A 13,179-nucleotide genomic window follows, 5' to 3' on the forward strand; every position below is an offset into this window, starting at 1 on the left:
GATAAATTCTCGTCGCGGGTCTGGAGTCGCGTTGAACGGTGTTGGAAACAGCCTCTGCAGTGGCAACGTAAAAAAAAAAGTTGTCAGAAGTTTGGTCACGTGTAGGTGAACAAACTGATGAAGATGCAGACCGTTGCTATACTGAACGTGCGTAAAATCAAAATCTGAAAGCAGCCTATATTAACGCAGGCAATAGAAATAAATGCGCTTCAAGTCGACGCACTTGCTAACTATACATGGACTGGATCACTTTTCACCTCCCACTTGTTGCTGGAGTTGTAGGCTCGTCTTCTCATCCTTGCTTGTCCTTGTCTATTTTCAATATGAAGAGAGAGCAAGAGAAACTGCGTCATGGATGCATTTCCCTATCCATAATAACGAAAATAATTGGTGGTACGCTAGTATATGCCTAGCACTGAATACATTTTAGACATCGTGAGCTACAATACAGTGATTTCCAGTCATTTATTATTTTCAATAGAACCACCAGAGGTCGCCCAAGCCTTCAGATACCATGGTTTGCAGACTATTGGATTAATGAATTACCACAACTACCACAACTAAACAGAAACCTACCTACAGTATGTAAACCCTTATTATTTAAAAATAAGAATTCATGATCTATTCTAATTTAGTTTGAATGCTCTACAAAATAGGTTGTACTGTAGCATGTGACACTATGATGACTAATCACAGATGGTATTTTGGGACCCCCTACTTTACACCAAATCTCTGTAATATAATATCTGAACAGTGAGCCTGAACCCAGTGAGCCTGAACCCAGTGAGCCTGAACCCAGTGAGCCTGAACCCAGTGAGCCTGAACCCAGGACTTACTAGCCTATAGCCCTCTGTCTACCCACCGTCTAACTGTCAAACTCAGCATGACAGAGTACAGGCACCTCAATCTGAGTCTGTGTCTGGAGTAAACATACACCAGGTGACATCACTCTGGGTGTCTGTTGTGTTGTCTGACATGTGTGTGTGTGTGTGTGTGTGTGTGTGTGTGTGAGAGAGAGAGAGAGAGAGAGAGAGGGAGAGAGAGAGAGAGAGAGAGAGAGAGAGAGAGAGAAAGGCTGGCAGGTAGGTAGGTAGGTAGGTAGGTAGGTAGGTAGGTAGGTAGGTAGGTAGGTAGGTAGGTAGGTAGGTAGGTATAGATTTCCAAAGACAATATTCTCAGACCTGGGATGTTTCCAACTGTCTGAAGAAATACATATCCTAATCTAGGCCATATGTCTCTGATATACTATAGTGTTTACTGCTGCCACTGGTCTGAGTGTCCCTGTCTGCCTGGCGTCCGGTGCTTGACTTGGGCAGGAGCTCACCGGAACTGAATACCGGAACTGAATACCGGAACTGAATACCGGCACCTCACATTTTCCTGTTCCTGCACCTCTTATAGAAACTTAAACTTAAAGTACGTCGGAGCTCCTGCATCTAAATATAAACACACTACCGGCACTCAAAATTAGTACTGGCACCTATTTCAGTCCAAGTCAAGCACTGCTAGTGATTCCACACCACGCTGCCCATGGTCCTCCTCAATGATACAAATCCTCCTTGTCAATAAATCTAACCAAGGCAGTCAGATTAACTTCCTTGTAAGACAATCAAAGTTTGTTGTACATCACAATTGAAGTGTACTATTTGAACTCTGGTTCTTGCAGATTCTTTCAGATTAAACTCAGTAGCATGTATCTGTAAATCTGACAATCTGATTTCCCTTATGACGTCAACAACAACAACAACAAAACAGTGCCAGAAAACCACCTGGGATTTGACATATCACAGAGAGGCCATATGTTCAAGCTGATAAGCCAATTGATGTGACACACATTCAAGGAAAGGCTGTTCATCTCCTTCCTTTTCCCATAATCCTCCTGTGTATGTTCATGTGTGTGCAGAACTAAGAACTATTGAAGTCCTTTTGACTTGCAGGAATTTTCCTTGTCTTAATATGAATCTAAATCTAACCAATTGATAGGCTATTTAACAAAAGGGAAATGACATCAATCATTTTGATCTGAAATCATTATTGGATACAAGTTGGGAAGCCAAAACATGTTGACTGCTGTTTCAGGTTCTGGCATAACATAAATAGGCTACTATCTTGAGATAACTTGTGTTATCTATAATGGAACAAAGAGTTGCAACAATATCTCTGATCTCTCATCAGCTCTACCCTCTGGTAGTAAAAAGTGGCAGCTTTCTTTAGAGATGTTGAAGAAAGTGTTATTTCAAATAGAGAAACGACCACAAAAACAGTCCATCATTAGATACAGTACCATTCATAAATTATGTATATAGAAGCAAGAGTTCAGAGTTAAAACATTTTAAATTAATATTTTAGTGAAAATATTGAATATGTTTTCACAATCAGTTGTTAGCCCTCTTTGTTAATAGCATGCGGTGTGCGATATCTAATATTAAGGAAGTCTCGAAGTTCTGCTCGCCTGATTTAGAATACCTCTTGATAAGCTAGTGGCTGGTGACTTTATTGCAGGAAAACTGAAATCCATTTTACCTAATTTCTACCAACATGTGACCTGTACAACTAGAAGCGAAAAAAAACCCTCTAGATCACCTTTACTCCACACACAGAGACTCATACAAATCTCTCCTTCGCCCTCCATTTGGCAAATCTGACCATAACTCTATCCTCCTGATTCCGGCCTACAAGCAAAAACTCAAACAGGAAGTACTAGTGACACGCTCAATACGGAAGTAGTTCAATGAAACAGATGCTAAGCTGCAGGACTGTTTTGCTAGCACAGACTGGAATATGTTTTGTGATTCATCGGATAGCATTGAGGAGTTTACCACATCAGTCACCGGATTCATTAATAAGTGTATCGACGACATCGTCCCCACAGTGACGATAGGTATATATCCCAACCAAAAGCCATCGATTACAGGCAACATCCACACTGAGCTAAATGCTGGAGCTGCCGCTTCAAGGTGCGGGACACTAATCCGGACAATTATAAGAAATCCTGCTAAGTCCTTTGACAAACCATCAAACAGGCAAAGCGTCAAGACAGGACCAAGATCGAATCCTACTACACCGGCTCTGACTCTTGTCGGATGTGGTAGGGCTTGCAAACTATCATGGATTACAAAGGAAAACCCAGCCGCGAGCTGTCCAGTGACGCAAGCCTTCCAGACGAGCTAAATACCTTCTATGCTCGATTTGAGGCTAGCAGAACTGAACCATGCATGAGAGCACCAGCCGTTCCGTAGGACTGTGTGACCATGCTCTCCATAGCCAATGTAATTGGTTAACATTCACATGGCCGCAGTGCCAGACGCAATTTTTTAAATACATTTTTAATTTTTAATTTAACCTTTATTTAACTCGGCAAGTCTAGAAAAAATTTGTATTACCAGGACGCGTACTCAGAGCATGTGCTGACCAGCTGGCAAGTGACTACACTGACATTTTCAACCTCTCCCTGACCCGGGCTGTAATACCAACATGTTTCAAGCAGACAACCATAGTCCGTGTTACCAAGAACGCCAATCTAACTTGTCTAAATGACTATCGCCTCGTAGCACTCACATCTGTAGCCATGAAATGCTTTGAAAGGCTGGTCAGGGCTCATATCAACACCATTACTCCAGACACCCAGGACCCACTCCAATTCGCATACCGCCCTAACAGATCCACAGATGAGGCAATCTCTATTGCACTCCACACTGCCCTCTCCCACCTGGACAAAATGAACACCTACATGAGAATGCTGTTCATTGACTACAGCTTCTGGTTCAACACCATAGTGTCCTTCAAGCTCATCAGTAAACTAAGGACCCTGGGATTAAACGCCTCTCTCTGCAACTGGATCCTGGACTTCCTGACGGGCTGTCCCCAGGTGATGAGGATAGGCACCAACACATCTGCCACACTGACCATCAACACAGGGGCACCTCAGGGGTGCGTGCTCAGTCCCCTCCTGTACTCCCTGTTCACCCACGACTGGGCGGCCGCGCACGACTCCAACACCATCATTAAGTTTGCAGATGACACGACAGTGGTAGGCCTGATCACCGATGACGATGACCCATCCACATCGACCATGGGCTGTAGTGGAGCAAGTTGAGAGCTTCACTAAGGAATTATCATAGTCCAAACACACCAACACAGTCATGAAGAGGGCACGGCAATGCCTGTTACCCCTCAGGAGGCTGAAAAGATTCAGCAGGAGCCCTCAGATCCTCAAAAAGTTATACAGATGCACCATTGATAGCATCTTGACTGACTGCATCACCGCTTGGTATGGCAACTGCTTGGCATCCGACCGCAAGGCGCTACAGGGGGTAGTGTGTACGTCCCAGTATATCACTGGGGCCAAGCTTTCTGCCATCCAGGACCTCTATACAAGGCGGTGTCAGAGGAAGGCCCTAAAAATCTTAAGACTTAAGACTGCTAAATAGTTAACCAATAGCCACCCAGACTCTCTGCATTGACCCTTTTTGCACTCTCTCTTTTGACTCATCACATATGCTGCTGTTACTGTTTATTATCTATCCCATTGCCTAGTCACTTTATCCCTACCTGTATGTACATATCTACCTCAATTACCTCCTACACCTGCACATCAACTCAGTACCTGTACCCATGTATATAGCCACGTTATCGTTAGTCATTGTGTATTTATTCCTTGTGTTATTATTTTTTCTACTTTTTCTCTTTGTTTTTCTCTGTATTGTTGGGAAGGACTCATAAGTAAGCATTTCACTCAGTCTACACCTGTTGTTGACCAAGCATGTGACAAATACAATTTTATTAAATTTGATTTGTTCCATGAAAATGTCCTGAATCCCAAACCTGCAATGTGGATAAAAGCATGATTACAAAAGTAAGAGGTCTGCCACAATGTAACTATTACTGAGGAAAAATTGCTTTCTCAATGGAGCTTTCCAATTGAGTAAAACCTAATGCATACCAAGAGGGCTGTACAAGGCCTGCACATCAGCAGTTCTAGAGCCGACAACCCCGCGCCCTCAGCAGTTAAGATCCAGGAATTCAATTGCTTTTCTAAATAGCTTTTTCTAAATAGCTTTTTCTAACACATTCTGCAACTCAGTAGGAAACACAGAGACATCTACATTTATTGGGAAATACGATTGTAATTTACAAGTTTGTTTGACTCAGTCTAACAATCATTTTAAACTCACTTTTACTTCCTGGTTCTGATCAGCTGTTTCCTGCGCTCTCCCAAAAGGCGTCCTTGGCCAGAGGTGCGCACAGTTATTGATTGCTGTGACACCATTGGGAAAGTCAATTTGACCTAATATTGGACCAGATGGTGATATCCAGGAAACAATGTTTTGTGGGATGTGAAGAAGAATTCAGGGGGTAGCCCTGATCAGGACTCAAACCTGGGTCCAGCCAAGACCTTAAATGTTAAGCCAAGAGCTCTAAACCTCTTGACAAGCTTGCTAGGTGTTGTGTTAAGGTTGCTTCTACCCGTCAGGAGAGTGTGTCCTCACGCTTCTCTATACTTAGTCCCTCAAGTGGAGCTCCCGAGGGTGCAGCGGTCTAAGGCACTGCATCTCAGTGCTTGAGCCATCACTACAGACACCCTGGTTCGAATCCAGGCTGTATCACAACCGGCCGTGATTGGGAGTCCCATTAGGCGGTTCACAATTGGTCCAGCGTCGTCTGGGTTTGGCCGGTGTAGGCCGTCATTGTAAATAAGAATTTGTTCTTAACTGACTTGCCTAGTTAAATAAAGGTTCAATTAAAAAAATATGTTTAAGTGTAAACTACACCCATCTCCTATGGCCTAACAGGCACCGTCCCGATTCTAACACCAATGTAGCAAATTCACTGGGTAGCCCCAACTGGGACTCAAACCCGGGTCCACCTTAACTGTTACACCAAGAGTTCCAAACCTCTTGACAAGTTCGTTATGTATTGGACTTGAGACTTCAAGCTATGAAATCTTTCAATACTGATAACTTAAAGTCTTGTAGCTTGAGGTCATAATCTTAGTTTTCTCATAAATCATGAACAGTTTCAGTAGCTACATACATTCAATATATAAAAAAGAAACAATTCACCTAAATGAATATTATTTTATTGTTCTTTTTAAGTCCAGACAACGAGAGAGTCCAGTTTCACCCCTCCCTCTCAACATGTGTGATTCCTATTCATTACAGTATGAGCAAAGCACTGAACATTGTACAGCCAAACACTGCTGCATCATCAACCACAGTGGTAATGTCATCAAACCCCAACCAATCTTACAGTAAGGAATGAGACTGCAGGACTGACCAGTACTGAACCTACTGAATGAGTGAGATTCCTTTAGCCAGTTAAGGTTTTTCTCTCGAAAACCTTAACCCCTATTATGATGGAAAAATTCCAGAAACTTTCCCCAAATTCCCAGTTTTCCCAGAAATTCTGGTTTGAGGATTTCTGGAAAAATCGGGGAATTTATTGAAAGGTTTCCTAATTTTACAACTACAACAAACTGCCCTACTTAGACTTCCCCTTGAGATGACTGGCTTGAGGCAACTAATGCACATGTTAGGCTTATCTAGAGAAAGTACAGTATGCATACATTATACAGTCTCTGACATGAAGGGATTTCACTCATGATGGAATGAATGTTTATTATTGTTTACCACAAAGGCAGTTGAGTTCATATGAAGCTGATAGGAAGTTGCCTGAATGTATGACTGTACATTGACTCATTGCAATGTATGGATGTTTTTTTTTTACCGTACAGGCCTATACCTCTCATTTCCAATGTCATGCATGTTAGAGGATGTAGTAATAGCAACCGTTTCCATAGCGTTCATTTTCTTAGCAACCGTTTCCTTCGAAATAACAAATAAGTTCAAGGCATTCATGCATTTGGCAACTCTTTTGATGATTTGTTGCATGAGTGGAAACTGGGAAAAGCACTTTGTGGTGGATGTTTTGTTGATATAGTCACAATGTATATAGAAGAAGCATGGCTTCTGGTCCAGGGAGCTACCTTAACCTTGCATTACCAAGCCACACGTATCTCCGTGGACCAGAGCTGGTAGAAGAATGGCTAGCATCACTCAGACACACTGAACATGTATTCGCAGAGCAATCAAAAACACATCATTTTCAGTGGTACATGATCATAATAAACCTCTACTGTTGAACCAGTGGTGGGTCATCAGGATGAAATATATTAATCACAAACATAAACAACAACACCAATTGATAATGCATCCTGTATACAGTATAACTCTGATCACACTCATGTTATTGATAAAAATACAAAACAATGTTGCAAAAATAGTAGGACAAATGTATGAGCTTCGGATGGTTATTCTCAGATATTGATTTTGACAGTTTATTTTGTTTCTCTTGTGCTTTGCACCAATTTATGGACAATGATACACGATATTAGCATAACTGTTTTAGGCGCTAGGCAGGTTGTGTTATATTTAATAAAATAGAAAGGACGATTGAAGATTCAGACAGACATTGTAATGTTACTGGACCGAGTGTGTATTACTGCAGAACTGTTAGCACTGCGACTCACACTGAGACATTGACTAATAAAGATATGAAAACATATAAAAGAGTTAAGACATAAAAAAGATGGCGACATTCTTTACAAAACACCAGCATTTATAGTCTACCATTGAAGTCCTAACGATACAGTCAAAACAAACAACTTTTTGTGCTCAATGTACTCTTTCATGGGATATTCCAACCATAGCAATAGAATCCTATGAACAGGACAAAAAGAATGGCAAATACCCATTCTAGAATTCTATTTATGATTGCAAACTCAGTTTAATTATGGTTCCTCCAATTGGACACTTGAACAACATTGGACACACGACGATCACAGGACAGTTGAGTGTCTTGACAACCAAACCAAATGCACCACTGTCACATATTGTTTATATCATGTTAGAAACTGCAGGTCTGATATGTTTTGAAGCTCATTTCCACAGTTATTCAATACATTCAACTTTACAAACACAGATGTACATGTGCTAAAAATGCAGGCATCACTCTGGCTAAGAAGTTTCTTGTTTTGTCAGTAAACTCTTTCAGATACATGCAAACACTTGCAAACTGGTCTCCCATTAATTTAGAGAAAGTTATGAGTTGGAAAGAAGCATGTTTTTTTGGGAGATAAAATCAATGTTTCTCGGAACAACGACGTTACAGCGTTAATAGTAGGCTATATGTACTTGATGTTTCTCGGAACAACGACGTTACAGCGTTAATAGTAGGCTATATGTACTTGATGTTTCTCGGAACAACGACGTTACAGCGTTAATAGTAGGCTATATGTACTTATGAGATGGCAAAACCATAAACATTATTGCATATATTATATTAGCATGACATAAATTCCTCTTTTGTCTGATGATGTTTGATAATAAAACTCTGATGTATGCCAAGGACCTTGAGTAGAGATTTGATTTGACTGTATCTCTGTAAGGGGAGGGTGTGATTCACCTTGAAAAAAATGATTAAAAAGTACTAAGAAAAAGCCAATGAAATGCAATTGAAATATAAAGACAATTTGGTAAACTTGTAGACTTATCCTTCACAACTATATCACCTGCTTAGCTCATGCTTTATATAAGGAACGTAAACATTGTATGAATGGTCCATAATGTCCTACATCAAATGAAACACACACTTCCAAGCTACTGCACCTTCATGAATGAACAAGAAAGGCCCTTATCACAATATATTTGAAAACAGTTACTTACAAACGTTGTGCAGTACTTCAGCACTCACACCTCACCCAGTTAGGAGCAAGTCATGGCATTGTGAAAGATAAGTGTAACTGTTTACATATAAGGCATATTGAAAAAGTTGAAAGACTTCCTTTTGACGCTCCTCCTTCAAAGATATTGTAGGTATGATTTAAGAGATATTCCAGATGTCATTCTTCGTCCTTTATACAAATTTCTTATTGTGTTTTTTTTTCCACAAACAAAGCCCTATTCCTCGAGGTGGGAATATGAGCCTTTGGCCTTCAGGGTGAAACCAAAGATTGTGGGAACCAAAGTCATCATAGGCGTCAACCTCACAGAGTCTCCTTCACTGGACTGGGCAGTGTAGACAGAGAAAGATGCACTACATTCAGAGGGCCAGCAGGCAAAGCATAGCCACCAGGAGCAGAGAGGCCAGGCTGAGGGACTGGGTGACCATGACGGCTCCACCTGGATGAAGATAGACAGAGACACAAAGACACAATGGTGACGTTTCGATTAGGATTTAATTGCATTTAATTACAGTTTTACAGACACAGAGCCAATATTGTGATGTTTCAATGATGTGTACATTTGTACAGAGACACAAAGCATGTTGGAGACGTTTTAGAGACATTGTGGGGAGACATTTGTCACAAAGTGCTTTACAGTAACTTTACAGCAAATGGTAAAAAGAGAACATACTGCAATCTATGCTCCTATGTGGTTTAGTGGAGACAATGTTTCAACCACTTTGTGTAGGTCTTCATATCATCCTATGTAACACTCAGAGCTCTCTGTGTGTGTGTGCGTGCGTGCGAGTGAGTGAGTGAGTGAGTGAGTGAGAGATATGGTGTGACATGTTCTCAATAAACCAAAGATTGGATTTGGAAGTTGTCTGACAATGGACCGTTTCGATGACATGTAAATTACCGGCTGATGCTTGTGGCTGACACTACATTACTTTTTTAAGGGGATTTTCTCTCTACTACATTCATAAAGGCTTGTTTTTATATCAATACCACTCCATTGAAAAGGCATTTGTGAGCTGCCTGGTCAGAGAGGTGCGTTGTGTAGCCTATTATTCATTCCTTGGCTGTCCTGTCGGTCATAAAATAGCAGGATTATTTCCCTGTCCTGTCAGTCATAAAATATCATTTGTCATAAAAGTCATTTGTCACTGTAAACCAGGGGGCCTATAGACAGGGGCTGTCACTAATGTTGTCATAGTTTATATTCCTGTAGTAGACGAATAACATGGGTGGAGGGGTTTTAGTGGAGTGTACAGTCATATAAGATGGGTGGAGGGTCTTTACTGGAGTCTACAGTCATATAAGATGGGTGGGGGGTCTTTAGTGGAGTCTACAGTCATATAAGATGGGTGGGGGGTCTTTACTGGAGTCTACAGTCATATAAGGTTGGTGGAGGGGTTTTGATTGATGTTTACCTGAGATGCGTACTTGGGCCACAGCCCCATCTCCTCCCTCGCTATGGGCCCTGACCTCCACTACGCAGTCCCCGTCCCTGGGCATGGGCAAGTCTATGGACCGCTTCCCTGTGGTATACAGTATACCTGTGGAGAGGCCAGCCTTCCTGTACAAGACCTGTATGGAGACCAACAGACAGAGACAGACAGATATACAGACAGAGAAGACAGCATTTGATATCTGTTCATATGGTCATTCTAAGGAGTTGTGACTACAAGGAAGGTACTTGAGTAAACTGTATGTTGTGTTCAGTAAGATGTACTTTTTAGCTCAGTTGTGTATTGAATGCTGCGGCTTTAAGAAACCTGTTACGTCAAATGTATGTACAGTATGTGACGAATGCTCCAGAGAAACACATCAGTTAAGTACAGACTTTCAGCTTGAAATGCACTACAAGCTCCCATGCATTTGGTAAAACGCACACACCTTGTATCCATCTATTGTTGACTCGTTGGCCAAGGGTTCGACATGTTCCCAGGCGATGTTTACTGACGTTCCTTTCAGCTTTTTACTGATTATTTTAGGAGGCCGGCTTGGCGCTGGAGAAAAACAGAAGCCAAATAGTTCTACAGTGTAAAGAAAATGTGAAAATCAGAAACTCAGAATTAGGGTTTCAGACCGTCATACCGTTTCTGTACCATATTGGGGTACCGGAAGTGCACACACAGGGCACTCCCCCCCCCCCAAAAATAAAATAAATATATTATTATTCTTCTAGTTATAAGGCGTAACTCGCACCCCCGCAGCCCCTGCTGCGAGGGGCAGGGCTGCCCCAAACCTCAAAAACTGAAATACAAATAATAATGTGTTTTGTTTAAACAGTATTTAAAATCATACGTCAGTATTTTGAAACACCCCGGTATATGGTATATCACCAAATCCCTCTCAGAATATGCTGAAGATTACTGAGCTGAGGGACAGTTTCCCAGACATAGATAAAGCCTAGTCTTCCACTAAGACACCCTTTCCAATAGAGAAACTCCATTGATAATGTTTTTTAGACTAGGCTTCATCTGTGTCCAGTGAACCGGCCCTGAGAGCGATGTACATACGGGCTTTTTTGGTGTAGATCTGGAAGTGATGGCTGGGAGGTCCGTATCCGGCTGCATTGTAGGCCCTGACCTCTATGAGGTAGGGGGAGTTTGGCCTCATGTTCTCCAACCTTGTCTGGTTCTCTCTGCTGGACACCACTACCCTCTGACTGGACGCCTCTCTGTCCTCCACTTTCCTCCAGTACCGCACCTTGGCAGGAGGGGGGAGAGGGGGTGAAGGGGAGAAGGTGAGAAGGTGAGAAGAGGAGAGAGGAGGGGAGGGTGAGAGGGGGGAGGAGAGAGGAGAGAGAGGAAGAGAGGGGGAAAAGGATGGAGAGGAGGAGAGGAGGCGCGGGGGAGAAGAGGAGAGAGGGGCGAGAGGGAGGAGAGCAGCAGAGAGGGGGAAGAGGGTCACAGAAAGTCAATATACTGTGTACACTATTACAGAGCCTAAAATTTGTCCTGGTAAGTTATAACAAAGTTCAAGAAAATGTCCTGGTAAGATAACAATGTTCAAGAAAATGTCCTGGTAAGGTAAAAAGGGTGAAGAAAATGTCCTGGTAAAATAAAAAGGGTCAAGAAAATGTCCTGGTAAGATAAAAAAGGTCAAGATAATGTCCTGGTAAGATAAAAAGGGTCAAGATAATGTCCTGGCCCTATATTGCACCTCACCGTGCAGGTGCAAATACAACAGAGTACTCCAGCGACATAACTAAGAGTTAGTTCAGTGTTTTGAGGTCTCTGGGTTGATGCATACAGGTTGCTTCTTCTTCTCCTATCTAATATACAGTCATGTTACTCCTCCTAGACACAGTAGTACTGACCTGGTATCCTTCAACAGTGTGCTGGGTGACAGGGAGCCACCACACAATGGCCTCAGTGGCAGACAGCGCCCTGGCCTCCACACTGGTAGGGGCTTCGGATGGCACTGGTGGCACACACAGAGATATTACTTAAGACAGTATGAGAGACTGTTTATTATCTATTTGACTTGCTTTGGCAATGTAAACATATGTTTCCCATGCAGAGTAAAGCCCCTTAAATTAAAATTGAATTGAGAGAGAGAGAGACCCTGTCAAAGTATTCCCTCCATATACCCACCTACAGTAACTGTTGATTTTTTATGAATCTGCCCTTTATTTCATGTTGGTACCCAGTCTGACCCTGCCTATTCAGTCTTCTCTCAGTCTTGGTAAGGAGGCATCTGTTAAGAGGCATTAATCATTGCCTAGAACAAGCTCAGCGACAGAAATATATTTCCTCATATTCTTTCTGTTGTCCAACACTTTCCTCTGAGTTACGACCCATGGCACACTCCCAGTGTATCCGCTCCAGGAGAGAGAGAGAGAGAGAGCGAGAGACAGAGAGAGAGACAGAGACAGAGACAGAGAGACAGAGAGACAGCGAGACAGAGAGAGAGAGAGAGAGAGAGAGAGAGAGAGAGAGAGAGAGAGAGACAGAGACAGAGACAGAGAGAGAGACAGAGAGAGAGAGAGAGAGAGAGAGAGAGAGGTCCACACGTCATCAGGCTTGGCTCATACCTAACACTTCTACCCTCTTTTACACTCCCAAACAGCATTACCACGGCAACTGAGCATCTCTCCGTAACCCCGGGTTGCCGATGGTTATCTTGATTGTCTGTCAGCTGAAGTTAATAAGTGGGCTGAATGCTTGACATCCCTGGGGGCGAATTATCAGCTTTCTGGTTCATGCTGCTACAGAGATCATGATAATCCCACTGATGAGGGATGGAGGAGGGAGGGAGGTGAGGGAGGGAGAGTAGGAGGGAGATGACGGAGAAATGGAGGGAGGGAGGTGAGGGTAGGAGGGAGGTGAGGGTAGGAGGGAGGTGAGGGTAGGAGGGAGGTGAGGGTAGGAGGGAGGTGAGGGTAGGAGGGAGGTGAAGGTAGGAGGGAGGGTAGGGTTGAGATGGAGGGAGGGAGGGTTGGAGGG

The 13,179-nt window shown here is 42.7% G+C and overlaps 1 protein-coding gene across 3 annotated transcripts in view; it reads right to left on the reverse strand.

The window, feature by feature from the left end:
* Window positions 1–6,063: 6,063 nt before the first annotated feature.
* Window positions 6,064–13,179, reverse strand: part of LOC115197612 (contactin-1a) — a 139,354-nt gene continuing 132,238 nt past the window's right edge. For all 3 annotated transcript variants that reach the window (XM_029759297.1, XM_029759298.1, XM_029759299.1), the window contains exons 21-25: window positions 12,051–12,154; window positions 11,248–11,437; window positions 10,622–10,734; window positions 10,156–10,312; window positions 6,064–9,179 (exon numbers count right to left, since the gene is read on the reverse strand). In XM_029759297.1, coding sequence (XP_029615157.1) covers window positions 9,100–9,179; window positions 10,156–10,312; window positions 10,622–10,734; window positions 11,248–11,437; window positions 12,051–12,154 — 644 coding nt within the window. In that variant the 3' untranslated portion in view covers window positions 6,064–9,099. The remainder of the gene's footprint in view (window positions 9,180–10,155; window positions 10,313–10,621; window positions 10,735–11,247; window positions 11,438–12,050; window positions 12,155–13,179) is intronic.

The sequence above is a fragment of the Salmo trutta genome, chromosome 7 (assembly GCF_901001165.1).
Source record: "Salmo trutta chromosome 7, fSalTru1.1, whole genome shotgun sequence".
NCBI classification, from domain to species: domain Eukaryota; kingdom Metazoa; phylum Chordata; class Actinopteri; order Salmoniformes; family Salmonidae; genus Salmo; species Salmo trutta.